Consider the following 20,771-nt stretch of genomic DNA (forward strand, 5'->3'; position numbering starts at 1 on the left):
TATTTAAATAAAATGCACAAAACTAATTCATTACACACCTTATAAAACTGTTGTGTTTTGTCTGGAAGTTTGCGAGCATGCCGCAAGATCTTTTGTATATCAGACTGTAATCCTGCCTGTCTTATCCAAACCACACAATTTTGTGAGTAACTTCTTTTTTCTAGAGGACGAACTGGAAACTGCGGTGGCGGATCTCCCTCACCATTCACTGCGCGAAAATCTTCCAAAGAACCTAAGTTATTTAAATTTCCCAGCCATGGCACAACATTCGTTCCAGGTTCCAACACTGTTAACATTAAATTTGATTTCTTCTTGCTGTCAGCCCAAGAGTAAACAAAGCCAAACCAGTCCTTGGCTAAAAGACACAAGGCAGCCATGTTTTCCACTTTAAGTGCACCATGAAGTAGTACACAAAATGAGGCGACTTTTCCTTCATCTACACCTGAATCATCATCAGAGTCTCCTTCTGACTTCATGACAGAGGAAATACCTGTAAAAATATTTTTATTTTATTATTTTTTATTTTTGAAACTGGTATCTGTATCTTACAAGTAAACAATAACGAACCATCTGCCTCCTCCATTTTCCCTGAACCATGAGGTAGCACCAGATGACGTGAAATAGCCATAGGGCTTCCAACATCAGCAACATCAATAAATCCGCATACTTCAATAGTATCTGATATATTCCTTTTGATATACTCAAAATCAGTGGCTTTATTGAAAGGCTGTAGGGGGAAAAAAGCATACGTATGAGGTATTACAGTTTTTAGCAACACAAGAGAGAATTAGCACAGCAATTAGTAGCTTGGACCACGGAGATAAACAAGGTAGCATGGCACAAGGTAAGGAACTCTCAATTTTAGAATTACGGACTGGCATTCTTTTGTTGCTTTCCCTTGAAAACTGGGCCAACTAAACACTTAAGAGTATTAGCTCCCACATATAAAGACAAAATTTTCTGCAGTTCACAATCAAATGGCACATCTTCACACCAACAGTGGTTTAGACAGGATATTCAATTGCAGTAGCACATAAAGGATGTATCCAAAGAGGCCAAAAAAAGTTTTAGTTAAAAAAGAACTGTGAGAATGACCTTCAGGCTAAACAAAGAAGTGGAATAAGAACAGAATTTGTTGAATTTTTCCGTTCATCCCAAGTAATTTCAATTCTAAATTGTGTTTGATTCAAATGAGAAGGGACCAAGCAGTGAAATGCCCAACTCTCTGTTAATTTCAAATTTACAGGAAATATCACCATTTGTATATCTTCTTTCCCTTTTAAGACCAAAACTCTCTCTCACAAGCTCCACATTTCAAAAGTTTATTGTTGAACCTGTTCAATTCTGTTCCTATCTCAAAACTCAATTCCAATCACCTATCAGTTAAACAGCTTGTTTGTGTGGTTGAGCAGTTCGCATGGCCACTTCTTATTCCCACGTCTTCATAAAAACTTTTTAATGACTGGATTGTTTCTGGTCTCTTAAGACTAATAAAATACTCAATGGGCCTCTTAATGACACAGCGAAATTTGTGTCTCAATTGCAAAGGTATGCATGTGTTCACAACATTGAACTTAATCTTCAGCCTTCCCCATCCCCCTCATAGTCATTTGGCAATGTGACATAATGATTACACTAGTTTCAGCTCATACCAGACATGATGTGTGGGTTTGAGTTCCCAACTCAAAAGTAAATTGTGTCTGTTTAAGAGCCTCAAGAACCAACAACATTGTCAAGAGCACCAAAAGATTTCAAAACCTGAATTTCAACAAGAAAGCAGCTTTTGTGTTGTGAGACTTACAAGGCCTTCTCCTTTCTGATTTCATGTCTCTCTGATAAATTTTGATTCCTCTGTGCCATGGAACTACATGTTCCACAGCAACCTTTTTTCACTAATAGTTCAGGGGGCACAGATCATTCTCTGAATTGCTCACTCTTGTTCAATTCAGACAAGATATCATGCTGTAACATGGCATGACAGTGTGACTGATTTGAATGATAATGAGCACTTGAAATGGAACTGTTACCCCAAAACTAGTAATGAACAAAGAAATAAAACAATGCAGCTGTGAACTGTTACCCCCAAAAGAATATACTTGGGATGTTCAATAAGTAATGCAAAACATTATTTTTCCTTGACTAATTTCGGTGGAAAAAATGCATAATTTGTTGAAGGGCTGAAGTGGTAATATTCCCACTTCAGACTCTATAGTTTCATGAAGGTTTGATAGGTGGTGGTTCTATGCATAGTTTTCAAAATAGCATCTGTAGTAGAGGTGCATTCCAAGCAGAGAATCGTCACTTAGTTTCTCTTGGTGGAAAACCAGAGCATCACAGGTCTTCATAGGCACTTGCAGAATGTCTTTGGAGACTTGGCATTGAACAAAAGCATGGTGAGTCATTGTGCACGGCATCTATCATCATCATGACAAGGTCGTGCAAGCCTGTCCACTCTCCCATGTGCCAGCCGGTCCCACACAGCTTTGACTCCTGCAATGTTGGAATGTGTGGACACACTAATGTGAGGTGATTGACGAATCACAAAGCAACACCTTGCTGCACAACTGGACATTTCTGTTGATAGTATTGACATACACATCCACCAGCTGGGGTACTCACAGGATTCACTCACTGGATTCCTCACTGCCTAACAAGAGATCATAAAAAGCAACGAAGGACCACTCGTGCAGAATTGCTTGTGCATTACGAGGCTCATCGAGATAATTCTTTGTCAAACATCTTCGCAGCGATGAAACATGGGTTCATCACTTCTAACCAGAAACAAAACAGCAATCCATAGGGTGACCCCGAACCATGTCTCCTCCAAAGAAAAATTTCAAAGCCACACCTTCAGCTGGTAAAGTCATGGTGACAGTCTTCAGGGATTCTGAGGGAGTTTGATATCCCCCTTCATAGGGCATCGCAGTAGGGTGTCATAAGGCCATTGCACTGACTAGAGATTATGTTGAAAAATAGGGTTTTGTAGACAAAAGGGTGGGGAATAATATGATTATTGGAATCCTGAATAACACCAACCTGCTTGCAGAAAAAAAATGTGTTGCATTACTTATTGAACACCCCTCGTACTATGACGGTTGCCCAGAAAGTCATGCACCCCCTTATTTTCTCAGCCAAAAACAATGCTACAAATGCGAAACGTTACATATGTATTATTTGAAGTCTCCTGAGTGAGTGTGCCAAGTTTCCGTCACATTCAACAGCTAGCGTAGCTGCAGGAGAGTTTCAAAATGGCATCTGTATGTGATGAAGCAACGCGCCCTCATTGAATTTCTCAATGTAGAAAAAGAAACTGTGGGGAATATTCACAAACACTTGTGTAAAGTCTATGGAGCATCTGCTGTCGACAGAAGTACAATTAGTTGCTGGGCACGGAGGGTGAGGTCATCAGAAGGCGGTTCGGCAGAGCTCCACGATTTGCAGCAGTTGGGGAGACCACCCACGGCTGTCACACCTGACATGCTCAGCACTGAATCTTCCACTTTTTTTGGCGATTAAAGGATGCCATTCGTGGAACACGTTTTGAGGACGATGAGGAGGTGATTCACACAGTAAAGTGCTGGCTCCGCCATCAGAACAAGGATTGGTACCAACTGGACATACATGCCCTTGTTTCGCACTGGTCGAAGGCCATATAATGGGATGGAGACTGGAAAAATAGGGTGTGTCGATAAAACATCATTCTTTCAAGTGTGTAATTCTCATTATGTTCAATAAAGAATTGTCGAAGAAAAAAAAATGTGGTGCATTACTTTCTGGGCAACCCTCTATATTAGCTATGGACAAACACAAAAAATTCTCCTTATAAAATAATAGGGAAGATCATGATAAATTTTTCTGTTCAACTGGTCAGAACCAGCACTGGGGTTTGTGAAAAATGTCATCAGAGGGTTGTTCACAAGTGTCCAGTGAAAAGTGTCAAACAATCCCCTATGCAGTTCAAAATGTACAACTGGGTATCTCCATATCTTTTTTAATCTTAAATGCAACCAACAAAAAAGGCAAAACTTTCAGTCACGATGAGTTCAAGACTGAAGTGTCTTTCTGACATGTTACAGGTGCATTCTATGGTAGTGACATATAAAATTTTTCAGTGTAGTTACAGTGCCGCAATAACTGAGACAATTTTATCACTCTGTGAGCTGGAGCTACAAAGTAGTAAAGCTTTTCATTGCCCATCTGGTTAACAAAAATATTTTCAAGCAATTTCTTGCTTTTTTACATCGGCTCTCATTTTTTGCATGGTCAGTGTTACAGCTGTTACCGTGTTAACGCTCATGCTTCTGTACTCTTCGAAAATCTTCTGTCACTCTTTTCCTAGGCTAAAAATTTTCTTTGCGTTTCTCACACATTCATTTAATTATTTACTCTGGGTTGATCACAGTCTCCGATCAACCATCTCAGTTTTTACAACACTGCCACAAATACATGAGTGAGTGTCTTCAATTTACATAACTGTAACACAAAATCAAAGCCTACATCAATAATGAAAGAAGAGTGTGACTATATTTGGCTTGCAGTTCCATAATTTTAATATTCATGGTCTTTTTTGTACTCTGATCTTCATGTCCAGTAAATCACACGGTAAGTTATTAGTACAATTAATATTATACTGAAAATCAATATCTCCAGAAGCTGCTGTCCAAACTCTTGACTATTTTTACCTGCATTTCACAATAGACATTATTGTTTTCATTATAACTATAGAATTACAGTTAATATGTCTAAGGATTTGAGCTGCACATTTCTTATAGTTTAAGTTTGCTTTACTAATACTTTTGTGTAAACACACAAGATAAAAATAATGATCAATGTAGACCTACTTAATGTAAGATTATGTCATACCTGAGGGGCAGGTGAGAGAATAATGCGGGAACCCAAATTGCCACACTTCAGTGTGCCCTGAAAGGATGCAAAATTTGCCTCTGCCAGTTTCTGGAACATTGCCTGAACTGAAGAGATAGTAAGTGCTGCTTCAGGTACATGAACACAGCTATCAAGGCCTGCCAATTCAACAAGACGACTATACAGAGGAAGGCCTAACTGTAATGATGGATCATCAGGCGGAGCAATGCACATGACACTCAGTTTACATGGAAACGAAAACGGCAACGGGAACGGTGTAGCAAAATCTCGTTGTCCCAAAGTGCTCAGTGAATGCTTCAAGGACAATGGTCCTACACCAGGGCTGCCATCAGTAACAAGCACAACCTGAAAGAGAAGCTTTTCTTAAAAACTGAAAAGTTTGTGACCATAGACGTAAATTAAAGGAAACTTATTACATATACAGGTCACTGTTTTTCGCGACAATGTCGCAGCTTGTTCATAGGTATGACAATTTTCTGTCTAAAAAAAAAAAAAAACACCCAGGTGATTTAATTTTGGAAATATATACAAAAAACACAATTCATCATCAGTTCCAAATGCTTTTTATACTTCATTATTTTTTGATAAATAGATAATGAATAATTTAAAAAAAATGATTACTTCCTGCTTGAGTAAAGGTAGTCCATCCAATACTTTGAAGTGCCCCAGAGGATAAGTATTGCACCATGCAAAACTGAGTTATACTGAGGTAACTAAACAGCTGTATCAGCATTGTGGGGAGGCCGTAACTTTAGTAGTTAAATATGTAACTTAAGCCTGAGGAGCAAGTTTATATTTTTTTCTTTAATTTGAAACTGGCAGCTGCATTGGAGCAATGATTAGCTCAAGTGCATGGCTCCTTTTAACCTAGCAGATGGTGTGTGGATGTTCCTCATCTCTCATTGACAAAAGTTACTGTTACAGTTACATGAAGGGCTGTAACAGTATTACAGATCTAAAAGCAAATGTCGGTACTATAAGGAGGAGTTAAGGAACATTACAGGGATCACAGAATTTCTATATGATGCCAGGAAATTCGAACAGTGCCGATAATGTTAAACACAGCTATCACGCATGAAGCAGGACAAGGAATTCTTGACTTTTTTCCTTTTAAGGCCTACCAGCAGACTTGTCCCACACAGTAAGATCTGAATTCCCAAAGATACTACAGGTCACAAATTCACCACTCCAGCTTTGGCAGAAATCAAAGCTGTAAAGCATTCCAGGTTAAGAAAGAGTATGCAACAGAGGTAAGTACACAAGTCACACACAGAGGGAACACAGTACAGTGGAACTTCACTTAATGAGCACCTCCCTGAAACATACAATTTGCATGATGAGAAAAACAAATTATTAAAAAAATGACTCTCACTTAACGAGCGATGTTTTGCATAACAAGGGACAATGATTTATTGTGACGTCATCAGCTGTTCGTGCACGGTGGAGGAAACGTTCAACAGTACGAACACTTTTCACTGCCGGCAGCAGCATATCAACAATGTCTTAAGTACACACTGCAGTCTGGTTTAAGCACTCTTTCTGCTACAATCTTAGAGCAGCTTGTGATCACACATTCTTCTAAACTGGCACTCAGGCCAGCACTACCCATAAATGTAGCTGCCACTGCTCACTGCGAACTACAGCAGCATAATTCCGTATTACTAAAGGGGCAGCGTAATTCTGTGTTATAAAGGGCAAGAATGTAAATTGTTCTTGAACACAGGATCATAAGTGCCCATACTTTGTCATAGAATACATGGAGCTGATTGTAAGGGCCTACCACAATGCAAATTGCATGCAATTGGAAGTACCAGTAAGTCCATAATAAGTTCAGCATTAAAACATTTATAAACTTGCAGAAGGGAATTCTCCAGACAGTTTCTATGGTTGGTTGGTTGGTTGGTTTGGGGAAGGAGACCAGACAGCGTGGTCATTGGTCTCATCGGATTAGGGAAGGATTGGGAAGGAAGTCAGCTGTGCCCTTTCAGAGGAACCATCCCGGCATTTGCCTGGAGTGATTTAGGGAAATCACGGAAAACCTAAATCAGGATGGCCGGACGCGGGATTGACCGTCGTCCTCCCGAATGAGAGTCCAGTGTTTAACCACTGCGCCACCCTGCTCGGTCAGTTTCTATGGGCACACTAAGTCATAACTGACCATGTGGCATACTGTGTAGATTGAGGGTTATGTGGCCAAAATTAGCAAAGTGTCAAAAAGCACTACCAGACAATGGGGAGACAAATAATCCACATACATGGTCATTTAGACCCAATTTCCATGGTTGGATTCTAAAAGGAATAGGATAAATACTATGGGTGGATGGCAGAATGGAACTACCTGTACCTGGGCCACTGAAACATGTTGCTTCAAATCACTCTACAAGTGCCGTAAAATTGGAATATGATTGACGAACAAACAAGGAACTCGATGTGCTGCATCTTCTGAACTAATTACAGCACAGCAACAAAAGCTGGTTCCAGCACCGACACTACCATGTTGCCAGCTTCTGTGTAAACATTGTGTGTTAACGTGCGACTACCTGCTTCTATATAGTTATGCTGTGTTACTGCCTAGACTACAGTTTCTGTTTACTGAAGAATGTCACAAAAATGACATTGTTCACCAAGTGACAACTTGTTGCATTGTAGAGTACCATTAAATAATCCGGCTTTGGAATTGCTATGAACAACGTATAAGTTGTATGAGCAAGAAAAAGAATTTGTTTCTGTTCATGGGCATGTATCGATACCTGTTAATAAAAGTTTTAGAATTTACCTTGAAAACTCCAGGATTCAGTCAATTAACTGCTACAAGGAAAGGGGTGCTACTTCAAGACTTGCAAGATTTTGAAGTAAATCGTGTGGAGCAAATACCCTTGTGGATAAAACAGTGTATTTTTAAGGACTACTGGATAGAAAAAAAAAGCAGCCTCCTTCAGTTACAAATTTTGATTACCAAACTGATGCACTTTATTGGTATGTTTGGATATTATAATAGGAAAAATCAACCAACAAAAGCAAATTTCCAATTTCTTTAAAAGAATGTGAACTTTTCTCGGGCATGAAAACATCAATTAAAAATGTGTTAAAAAGTATTGGCTTTCATTTTAAACAGTTAGACAGGCAAAAACTGTTGCTCAACAAAGCTCGTGTTGTTGCAGCTCATAATGTTTCCTTAAATAAAATTGCAGAAAAAGGATACATATACAATTACACAGTTATATGAAACCTGAGACAATGCTGGAGAAGCAGCTGATAAATGTTGGACAGACGATACTCTGAATAGCAGCAGTCATCAGCCAACAGGAAGAGGATCCCAATTAATTGTGGCTCATGCAAGTTTTTCAAATCGTTTTGTGCATGAAGGACTAAGCTTTTCAATCGAGAAAAACCGGTGACTGCCATGATGGTATGGACCACCCATGATTTCTGCAGTGGTTTAAAACAGCTTAATGTTACAAAAGTGTTTGTAATGGATAATGCACCTTACCATTCTGTGATATTAGCAAAACTTGAACTAGTGACCTCAAAGAAATTCTGTGCAGTGGTTGCTTTGTTTCTCTTTGCACCTGAAGTGGAGCTTGAGTGAAAACAGGTAGAAGAAGGTAGAGGAGGAAGGGGTTGGGGGGGGGGGGGGGGGAGCAGTAACGCAGAGCATAAAAATTGCATCATGCAGAAATGGGTTATGTAAAGAAGCTGCACTGGCACAGCAAGGACGTCCCAACCACCTGCAGATGATAGTCGTTAGACCTTGTTTATACTTCTTCACAAACAACAGTGATAATTGCTGTAGTCACTGTTGAATCAACAACTATATGTCTGTCATGGGAAAATATGGTACCCAACTTCTCCATTCTGCTATTACACTCTGGGTTCTGCAGTGGTGTCTGGTGCTATGTAAGACATGTTTTCTGAAGAACATCTTGGGGTTATCAAACTGCCTCTACTTGTTGACCATGATGTTGTCTGCCTGGATGAACACCACCTGCCATGATGCAGTATCGAGCCACCGACCTGTGAACCTAGTACCTCAGCCCACACGGTTCAGACCTAGCTGACTCTTTCTGACACACAAGTTGAGCCAGGCCTATATTATTTGTGAATTCACATGGATGAAGATGGACAGTCTGGTTAAATACATTCAAATGTCTTTAGAAATGTAGGTGCATCCAGTGAAAAATTACACATTTTCAACACTAGACCATACAATAATGTGTCCTCAATGGTGACAATGAGATTAATTTTGTCTTTTAAACATATGCCCATTTTTATTGACTTTTTCAAAAAGAAGGAAAAAGTTCTAATATTGTCTGAAATCAGTTTTTGTGTAGTTCAAATTACATTAGACACAACTAAAACTACCTTGAAAACAAATGGCACACAAACACTTTATAAGCATTCAAAATACACTGGTGTGCAAAACTTAAGGACAAAACTAGCTCACATGTTTTGCTCGATGGAACTCGGACCATATACAAAAAGAAATGTTGCAGTATACTACAGAAGGTAACTACAAGAACTACTCAATGAGACAAACGGAAATAAACTTTTATTCAAAGACAATAATTACTCAGAAGTCACTACTATTTATGATGACCCCCAGAAATTAAAAAAGGCAGGACATGGTTCTTAATAGGCGTGTGATCACCATGGACAGCAATGCATACACTGCCATGTGCTCCCATAATGGCCACAAAGTTGGTAAGGAGTTCTTGTGGCAGGGCATCCCACTTCTCCACCAGTGTCGCTAACAACTGTTGGATGGTCATTGACATGTGGGCATGTTGCAATACGTCCCCCCAACACATCCCACACATGCTCAATGAGATTTAAATTGGGGAAACGGGCAGGCCAGTCCATTCGCTGAATATCCTCTCATACAGAGAGCTCCTCCACCTGTGCTGTTCAGTGAAGTTGTGCATTGTCATCTATAAAAATGAAGTCAGGACCAAATGCACTGCTCAAAAGAGGCACATGGGGGAGGAGTATCTTTTTAATCTTCAGGGCTATAAAAATGTGGAAATCATATGGAGTGAGATCAGGACTCTGTGGAGGATGTGTGGTGGCTCCACACGTTGCCAATGCTGTTTCACCCACACTGCAGAAATTTCATTGGGAAGCCCTTTCATGTCCTCCATGAATGAAGAAGAAGAACATGATGTTCCTCCAACAGAGACTGAAAGTGGCAACAGTTCGTCATCTGACTGACAAGTGCTCACCAGTAGTCCGAGATAAATACAGCCATCGTACACCACCCAACTCCTCAAAGTCTTCTGTTCACAGGTAACCATTGTGAAATAAATGGTTTTACTTCCTAGATTCATAGAAACTAAAGAATGACTTGAAGTTTCAGTATAATTCAGTCAAAGTCCAGTGCACGAGTATACTTGGAATTTTATTAATGGTGCTCTCCAAAAATTTGCAGCTCTTTATTGTGAACTTTATGAGCTGCATTTATATGTATGTATGTGATGTCATTTAATATAAAAGTTTTATAATAATAAAAAAATATTAATTTTTTGGAACATAATTTGAAAAAAAAAAATCAATATCTTAAGGGGTTAATCAAGTACTCTCCATACACTCTGAATAGTTTGGGAGACTTTCTACAACCTTGTCACATTCCACACTCAATTTTAAAACAATTGGTGTCACTGATCCTCCATTATAATTTTACATTTTGTTCCATAAACAAGTTGTAAATAAATCACCAATTTTTGCAGACTACTCCAATTTGGATCAGTACTTTCAGAAACAGGAAGTAGATGAAGATAAGAGGGAAATCCTAAGGGTTGCAGGGATCAAAGATAGGGACCAAAAGGTTATCTGCAAAATGTACACAGAATCAATTGAAGTACCCTCTGCCTCACACTTCACATGGTTTCCACACAGTATAGGCACAGGAGATCTACTGTATGGCTCTGGCCACACCAGCTGCTACCACCATAACACTCAAAGGATATGAGAGGGAAGTAGCAGTTGTGAGGGGCATGAGAAAAGGCTGTAGTCTACTCATGATGTTAGCCAATCTGTACACTGTACAATTTGTGAAGGAAACAAAGAAGAAATTTGGAAATGGAATTATAGTTCAGTAGACAAAATTAAAACTTTGAGGTTTGCCACTGACATTGTAATATCTAGATGAATATCAACCAAAGTAAAAGAAGGGAGAGAATTAGATTAGGAACTGAGACATTAAAAATAGTAGAAGAGTTTTGTTATTTGGACATTAAATTAAGTGACAGTGGACAAAGTAGAGGAGTTATAACATGCAGAATGGCAATAACAAGAAAAGCATTTCTGAAAAAGAGACTACTGTTAACATAAAATATAAACGTAAACATTAGGGAAGCTTTTCTGAAGGCATTTTTCTGTAGTACAAGCCTGTACGGAAGTGAAATGTAGGCAACAAACAGTTCAACCAAAACTAAGTAAAGGGATTGATTGATGTAACAAAATTCTCAAGTATTAAGCAATTGTTGAATTGATAATGAAGATAATGTGTGTGTGTGTGTGTGGGGGGGGGGGGGGGGATTCTAGCAGGAGGCTAAGGCTTGACTACAGTAAGCAGATTCAGAAAGATGTAGATTACAGTAAATCTGCAGAGATGAAGAAGCTTGCACAGGACAGACTAGCAAACAGAGCTGCATCAAACCAGGTTCAGACTGAGGACAAGAACAGCAACATTGACAATCGTGATAAAAATAATTAGTTATATTTTTACACATTAACTAATTGTGAGGTGTTCACTCAAATCAATATCTACAGACTGCAAGTGCATTGTCAACCAATATGATAATTAAAATATCCTCCATATTTTTATGTAACTGCGTATGTAAAAGTTTTGATACTTTGACTCTGCAAGCAAATAAAGGCAATTTATATCTGTGATACTCATTTTGCCTCAGTTTATTATAAGGATCTTTAGAGGCATAGGTTGAACTTGCTTTGCTCATAAACCTTGCCTTTGACTTTCAATAATGTGAGCAGTAGCCACCACAACATTCTCTTCCACCTTGTTATTTTGTTTGAATTTTCCAATTTGAATGACAGATACTGACATAATGAACAGGCACTTCACTATGTGAAAGGACAAGAGTTAATTACAACTACTGAACCATGAACAGAGAGGCCAGAATACAACATGGAAAGCAAGATGACAACATTTTATGTTGAAGTATCTCCCTCCATTATCTGCCACTGACAACATTTTAAACCATTTCTCTGGTTAATGAGCTGGAGAAAATTCCATGAGCTGGCGAATATGAGAGAGTTTTGTTATTCAAATACTGAATTACAGAATGAAATTCATGGAACTGAAAAAAGAGAGGAAAAACAATTAAGCCAACCAAGATGCCCCTGCTTTGATCTACATGTGTGTGCTGTGGTAACATTTTAATGTTTGATTGTTGCTGTGTAGCAGCTGCTTCACAGAAGAATTAGCCACTATTAAAACTTGCCCAGTGACTGACTGCCCTATTGCAGTATCCACCATCTTTGGAGAGGCTTCTTCCTTGATAATAAATAAAATATTCCATTGTAATGTTATGAACACTGTTTAAAACATGTTATAGAGCACTGCATACTTATAACAGTTCTGCAATACAGGAGGTGTGGCTGATACTTGAGGGCAGTACACTGCTTGTAAAAGGCATTGTTTGAGTCTATTTCTGATGCACAGCTTAAAAAACAACAGTTCTTATTTTATGTAGGTAACTTGCTACACTTACTAAACATTTGAGTAAAAGCATTGTTATAGCCATCAGCTGTACATATTCAACTTTATTATCTACCAGTTTTGATTATTACAACCATTATCACTGGAAGAAAAGAAGTATCAGTTGGATCAAAAATGCTTGGAGCACGACAAACATTGACATTAAGATACACATAATTTGGCTAATGTCATAAATCATACTGGTAGATTTAACTCCAACATATATCGTAATACACACTGAGGTGAAAACCGAGCGGGGTGGCGCAGTGGTTAAACACTGGACTCGCATTCGGGAGGATGACGGTTCAATCCCGCGTCCGGCCATCCTGATTTAGGTTTTCCGTGATTTCCCTAAATCACTCCAGGCAAATGCCAGGATGGTTCCTCTGAAAGGGCACGGCCGACTTCCTTCCCAATCCTTCCCTAATCCGATGAGACCGATGACCACGCTGTCTGGTCTCCTTCCCCAAACCAACCAACCAACCAACTGAGGTGAAAAAAGTCATGGGATGCCTCCTGATATCATGTCGGACCTCCTTTTGCGTGGCATAATGCAGCAACTCATCGTAGCATGGACTCAAGTCACTGAAAGTCCCCTGCAGAAATATTGAGGCATGCTGCATCTGTAGCCGCCTGTAAATGTGAATGTGTTGCCAGTGCAAGACTTTGTGCACAAACTTACCTCTCTATATGTCTCACAAATGTTCGATGACATTCTTGTCGGGCAATCTGGGTGACCAAATCTTTCACTTGAATTATTCAGAATGTTCTGACATGGCGCATTTTCATCCATAAAAATTCCATTGTTTTTTTGTTAACATGTAGTCCAAGATTGGCTGCAAATGGTTTCCAAGTAGCCGAACATAATCATTTCCAGCAAGTGATCAGTTCAGCTGGAACAGAGGACACAGTCAATTCCATGGAGCCACCACCAGCTTGCACAGCACCTTGTTGACAACTTGGGTCCACGGCCTCATCGTTGGGGTCTGCGCCACACTCTAACCCTACCATCAGCTCTTACCAACCGAAATTGGGACTCATCTGACCAGGCCACAGTTTTCCAGTCATCTCAGGTCCAATCCATGGTCACGAGCCCAGGAGAGGGCTGCAGGTGATGTCGTACTGTTAGCAAAGGCACTCACATTAGTCGTCTGCTGCCACAGCCCATTAATGCCAAATTTCGCCACACTGTCCAAACGGACATGTTGTACATCTCACATTGATTTCTGCAGTCACTTCACACAGTGTTGTTTGTCTGTTAGCACTGTGCAAACACTGCTGCTCTTGGTCATTAAGTGAAGCCATTCGGCCACTGTGTTGTCTGTGATGAGAAGTAATACATGAAATTTGGTATTCTTGAAACCGTGGACCTCAGAATATTGAATTCCCTATGATTTCCAAAATGGAATGTCCCATGCAACTAGGCTCCTGCTACCATTCCATGTTCAAAGTCTGTTAATTCCAGTTTTGTGGACATAATCAGCTTAGAAGCCTTTCACCTGCATCAGATGATTATATATGGCAGTTTCACCAATGCACTGCACTTTCTTACCTATGATATGTACATCACTATCCCATAACTTTTGTCGTTATTGGAGGTTAAGCAACTTGTGTGACTTATGACATTAGTCAAATAATGTGTGTTATACATACCATTGTAGATTATTATTGTATTTGGCTTGCTGTTGACTCGTTTATGAGTGGTATGCATTTTTGATCCATCTGAAGTACTGCTTTTCTGCCAGTGTTGATGATTATAATAACCAAAACTGGTAAAGAATAAAGTTGAATGTTAACAGCTGATGGCTATAAAAATTCTTTTCATCAAACCACAATAGTGTCCAGCAGAAATTAGTGGGACTCCTTACAGGACCCAGTCCAAGCATTAATTTATTCCAATTATAAGAACTGCTTTAAATAATTAAACCATACTTTAATGTACAACACAAAAATCTTAAATCTTCCATCATAGTAACATAAAATGCACAGCTTTTTCAATTTAATTTTGGACTAACCCATGCCAACTTGGCCAAACAAGTCAATCTGACAATTCCAACAAAGACCAGTCAAACATAAGATTTGCAACACATACATTTTCTACACCACAAACCCTAAACAATGAAAATATGTTCTGCAACCTCCAGAATACTGTGTGGTCAGGTGAAACATGAAACAAACACCAGTCACAACAATAACTAAAGTATTTCATTTGAAAGTGTACAACGTTAAACTTGAGATTTTACACATTGTGTCTTAGAATTTCTGAATGTGTTACCTTCTCTTACTAAAATTAGTTACTTTTAGAGAATCTTAACTACATCTAGATTTACAATTCGTTCTACCAACAACTACAACTATCTGATAGGTACTTAGGTTATGAAGTTTTGTTTTTCAATATTATGAGAAGAAAACAAGAAAGGGAGAGAAATAAAAAGACTGGGTGTGGTGGTTGAATGACGGCTGTGTAGTGTTGGAATGGGAACAGAGAAGGGGCTGGACAGTAACTAACAGATCTTGCATCTTTGTTAATCACTGTCCTCACCCATCCAGCCCCTTCCCTGTTTCCATTTCAGCACTACACAGCCGTCATTACACCACCACATCGAGTATTTTTATTACTTTTTTTCTCTCTTTTTCCATTAAGTCCTCCCCCCCCCCCATCTCTCCCCTACCCTCTGTCTAACCTGCAGCATTTCACTGTCCACCACCCCCACCATAGTATCCCTCCACCTCCCCGCCCTTTACTCCTCCTTACCACCACCCAGTCACCACTCCCATCATGCACTGGTGCTGCTGCTCGCAGTGTGGTTTCAGTTGCATGAGACTACAGTTTTGTGTGTGTGTGTGTGTGTGTGTGTGTGTGTGTGTGTGTGTGTCTTGTTGACAAAGGCTTTAATGGGCTAAAGCTTTAACTGTGAGAGTCTTTTTGTTGTACATATCTGCAACTCAGCATCTCCACTATATGATGAGTAGCAACTTCCCTTCTCATAGTATTGTTGCATTTCATCCTGGATTTTCTATTGTTTAAGTTTTGTTTTTCAGTATAATAATTATTTACAACATTCTGCCATACTGTTTTACTCACCTGGCAAGGTGTTGCACTTCCCCATTCACTCAATATAAGTCTATTTACTCCATGAAGAGCTGTTTCAACACATGTCTTATCAAATTCTTCTAGCTGCTGAAGCTTTGATTTTATTGTGTCAAAATCTCGTGTAAAAGGTGAAACAATTTCATAAAGTGATGAAAATGCAATCTGTACAAAGAAAGAATAACAAATTACAATGGTTATGTACTATGTAACATTAATGCACAAACTAAAGATAGTTACCAATAAGTACAAAAACTAATCACAAACAAATGTAGAGTAACTTTTGGGGGATTTCTGCACTTCTCAGATATATAAGTTTTGTTAACATAATAGCTACAGCAGATCCACTGAACATTTTAAGCTACATTTCGCTTTTGAGATTTAAAAAAAAGAGATGATTCTAGGTCTGACAATTGCAGCAGACAGTGAAGAACTTCACCATGTATGGCCCAAAACATAAAAACATGAGGATTAGCAAAGTGCCATGCCATCATTAGAAGAAATTCTTTGGGAGTTGTGTAATACCCAAACAAATACCTGAACACATTTACAAACATCTATTATAATTGAAACTACTTGGCACATTAAAACTGTGTGCCGGACCAAGACTCGAACTCGGGACCTTTGCCTTTTGCAGGAAAGTGCTCTACTGCAGCTACTGCGCCATACTGGCAGAAATGAAACTGTGGGGATGGGTCGAGAGTCATGCTTGGGTAGCTCAGATGGTAGAACACTTGCCTGCAAAAGGCAAAGGTCCCAAGTTTGAGTCTCACTCCAGCACACGGTTTTAACCTGCCAGTAAGTTTCATATCAGCACACACTCCGCTGCAGTGTGAAAATCTCATTCTGGAAACATCCCTCAGGCTGTGGCTCAGCCATGCCTCCGCAATATCCTTTCTTCCACGAGTGCTAGTTCTGCAAGGTTCGCAGAAGAGCTTCTGGAAGTTTGGGAGGTAGGAGACGAGATAGAGCACTTGCCCGTGAAAGGCAAAGGCCCCGAGTTCGAATCTCAGTCCGGCACACAGTTTTAATCTGCCAGGAAGTTTCATATCAGTACACACTCCACTGTAGAGTGAAACTCTCATTCTGCAACTATTATTATTATCTTTCTTTCTTTTATCAGACGTTATGTCTGGTCAAAAATGGAAAGTGACGCGGACATTGATCAAGCGTGACTTCCTTTTAACTGTACGGTATATGTTATATTGCATTTAGGAACTTTCGGGTAATTGAACATTTATCAATAATTACGGATTTCTGTAGTTGTATATATAAGTTTGGATGTAGCTGTATTGCATTGATGTACTGGTGGATATTGTGTGGTATGACTCCTGTAGTTGATAGTATAATTGGTATAATGTCAACTTTATCCTGATGCCACATGTCCTTGACTTCCTCAGCCAGTTGGATGTATTTTTCAATTTTTTCTCCTCTTTTCTTTTGTATATTTGTTGTATTGGGTATGGATATTTATTAGTTGTGTTAATTTCTTCTTTTTATTGGTGACTATGATGTCAGGTTTGTTATGTGGTGTTGTTTTATCTGTTATAATGGTTCTGTTCCAGTATAATTTGTATTCATCATTCTCCAGTACATTTTGTGGTGCATACTTGTATGTGGGAACGTGTTGTTTTATAAGTTTATGTTGTAAGGCAAGCTGTTGATGTATTATTTTTGCTACATTGTCATGTCTTCTGGGGTATTCTGTATTTGCTAGTATTGTACATCCGTTTGTGATGTGATCTATTGTTTCTATTTGTTGTTTGCAAAGTCTGCATTTATCTGTTGTGGTATTGGGATCTTTAATAATGTGCTTGCTGTAATATCTGGTGTTTATTGTTTGATCCTGTATTGCAATCATGAATCCTTCCATCTCACTGTATATATTGCCTTTTCTTAGCCATGTGTTGGATGCGTCTTGATCGATGTGTGGCTGTGTTAGATGATACGGGTGCTTGCCATGTAGTGTTTTCTTTTTCCAATTTACTTTCTTCGTATCTGTTGATGTTATGTGATCTAAAGGGCTATAGAAGTGGTTATGAAATTGCAGTGGTGTAGCCGATGTATTTATATGAGTGATTGCTTTGTGTATTTTGCTAGTTTCTGCTCGTTCTAGAAAAAATTTTCTTAAATTGTCTACCTGTCCATAATGTAGGTTTTTTATATCGATAAATTCCCCTCCTCCTTCCTTTCTGCTTAATGTGAATCTTTCTGTTGCTGAATGTATGTGATGTATTCTATATTTGTGGCATTGTGATCGTGTAAGTGTATTGAGTGATTCTAGGTCTGTGTTACTCCATTTCACTACTCCAAATGAGTAGGTCAATATTGGTATGGCGTAATTATTTATAGCTTTTGTCTTGTTTCTTGCTGTCAATTCTGTTTTCAGTATTTTTGTTAGTCTTTGTCTATATTTTTCTTTTAGTTCTTCTTTAATATTTGTATTATCTATTCCTATTTTTTGTCTGTATACTAGATATTTATAGGTATCTGTTTTTTCCATCGCTTCTATGCAGTCGCTGTGGTTATCCAATATGGAATCTTCTTGTTTAGTGTGTTTTCCCTTGACTATGTCATTTTTCTTACATTTGTCTGTTCCAAAAGCCATATGTATATCATTGCTGAATACTTCTGTTATCTTTAGTAATTGGTTGAGTTGTTGATTTGTTGCTGCCAGTAGTTTTAGATCATACATGTATAGCAAATGTGTGATTTTGTGTGGGTATGTTCCAGTAATATTGTATCCATAATTTGTACTATTTAGCATGTTGGATAGTGGGTTCAGAGCAAGGCAGAACCAGAAAGGACTTAATGAGTCTCCTTGGTATATTCCACGCTTAATCTGTATTGGCTGTGATGTGATATTGTTTGAATTTGTTTGGATATTAAGTGTGGTTTTACTATTTTTCATTACTATGTTTAGGAACTGTATCAATTTAGGATCTACTTTGTATATTTCCAATATTTGTAGTAACCATGAGTGGGGTACGCTATCAAAAGCTTTTTGGTAATCAATGTATGTGTAGTGTAGCGACCTTTGTTTAGTTTTAGCTTGATATGTCACCTCTGCATCTATTATCAGCTGCTCTTTACATCCTCGTGCTCCTTTGCAGCAGTCTTTTTGTTCTTCATTTATAATTTTGTTCTGTGTTGTATGTGTCATTAATTTCTGTGTAATGACTGAAGTTAATATTTTGTATATTATTGGTAGGCATGTTATGGGACGATATTTTGCTGGGTTTGCTGTGTCTGCTTGATCTTTAGGTTTCAGATACGTTATTCCTTGTGTAAGCGTATCAGGGAATGTGTATGGGTCTGCAATGTAACTGTTAAATAATTTAGTTAGATGTGAATGTGTTGAGGTGAACTTCTTTAGCCAGAAATTTGCTATTTTATCTTTTCCAGGGGCTTTCCAATTGTGAGTAGAATTAATTGCTTGGGTGACTTCATGTTGCAAAATTATCACTTCAGGCATTTGTGGTATCATCTTGTATGTGTCTGTTTCTGCTTGTATCCACCGTGCATGCCTGTTATGTTGTACTGGGTTTGACCATATGTTGCTCCAGAAGTGTTCCATTTCTGTTATGTTTGGTGGATTGTCTATTTTAATGTGTGTGTTATCAATTGTCTGGTAAAATTTCTTTTGGTTTGTGTTGAATGTTTGGTTTTGTTTCCTTCTATTTTCACTTCTTTTGTATCTTCTAAGTCGTTTGGCCAATGCTTGTAATTTCTGCTTCTTTTCATCTAATTGCTCTATCGCTTCTTGTTGTGAGATTTTACCTAACCTTTTTCGTTTTTTTTTCTGACATTTCATTTCTTATAAATTGTGTTAGCTGTCCGATGTCTTTTCTCAGTTTTTCTATTCTGATCTGTAGCCTGTGTTGCCATGCTGGTTTTGTGGGTTTCTTCTGTGTGTTGGTTGGTTCTGATCTCTGCCTAGTGTGTATATTTAGTGTAGTGAGTGCTCCTATATAAACCAGTAGTTGTAACTCTTCCATAGTTGTGTTTTCATTTATTTTGTTGTGTATGATTGTGTTGATAGTTTTTATTGTTGTTTCAACTTGTGGGTTATTTGGCGGTCTATGCAAGAATGGTCTAATGTCTGTATTTGTGTCTTTGTATTCTATATATGTCAGCTGAAATTTTTGTTCTATATCTAACATGTGTGTCACTTCGTGTTCTATTTGTGCTTGTTCTGGTGGCTGTCTTAAGATTTTGTTTTCCTCTGATTGTTTAATTGATGCATGTTGTTCTTTGTTTGTTTGCTCTGGGATGTTTGAGTCCACTACTGTATTATTATTATTATTATTATTATTATTATTATTATTATTATTATTTACTAGTCTCTTACAAGACCAGACTCTTAATTATACCCTCCTCCTCAACAACAACCAAATGGTAACAATTACAACTTATTTATTTATATTTATTTCATCTGATTATATTACTAGTTTCAGACTCACTGTTACACGGGACCATCAATAACGATGACGTTGATGAGGCATACATATTCCCTACATCAGAGCTCTTGCAACACAAAAACTAATATGGAAGCTGAATAGGTAAAAGAATCCACTTTTCCTCATAGAGAGCAGGAATTACTTGATGGCTTTCTAACTATCTGCCTGTATCAAACTTCTGAAGATGATATATGAATCTGTTGAAGCTAGTAAAGTGAAAATTAAATTTTTGAGCAGCTGACAAATAATTTTTATTTTGGTGAAAAGGATCCAGCAAGGGCTAACAATCTGAAGAAAAAGAGGTAGAGGCAATTCGCAAGCTCTTCCCTGGACACAGTGATTACTAAGAGTCATTCCAACACCTTCGATCAGATGTGAAGTGGATGGACCAATTAAAAAATAAAGGCTGGACGAAACGTGCTTTGTAGCTTCCCCTCATATGATATGCCAACTGATGTTTGATCCCTCAAGTTAAGGAATTAAGTGATCTTATTATTTCAAAGCACATCAGGTAGTCTGTGGTGGACTGAAATAAAAACCATATTGCTACTGGGAAGATTCAAATCCTCAGATCAATTGGGGGTTTATCTCCTATGCAAGGGCGGTGATATGACAATTC

General features: G+C 38.5%; 1 protein-coding gene across 4 annotated transcripts in view; it reads right to left on the reverse strand.

The window, feature by feature from the left end:
- The window catches only part of LOC126263731 (integrator complex subunit 14), a 63,826-nt gene that overhangs the window by 493 nt on the left and 42,562 nt on the right, over positions 1-20,771 (reverse strand). For all 4 annotated transcript variants that reach the window (XM_049960896.1, XM_049960897.1, XM_049960893.1 and 1 more), the window contains 4 exons: positions 15,687-15,857; positions 4,864-5,229; positions 568-727; positions 39-490 (listed from right to left, as the gene is read on the reverse strand). In XM_049960896.1, the coding sequence (XP_049816853.1) occupies positions 39-490; positions 568-727; positions 4,864-5,229; positions 15,687-15,857 (1,149 nt within the window). The remainder of the gene's footprint in view (positions 1-38; positions 491-567; positions 728-4,863; positions 5,230-15,686; positions 15,858-20,771) is intronic.

Source organism: Schistocerca nitens, chromosome 6 (genome assembly GCF_023898315.1).
Source record: "Schistocerca nitens isolate TAMUIC-IGC-003100 chromosome 6, iqSchNite1.1, whole genome shotgun sequence".
Taxonomy (NCBI): Eukaryota; Metazoa; Arthropoda; class Insecta; order Orthoptera; family Acrididae; genus Schistocerca; species Schistocerca nitens.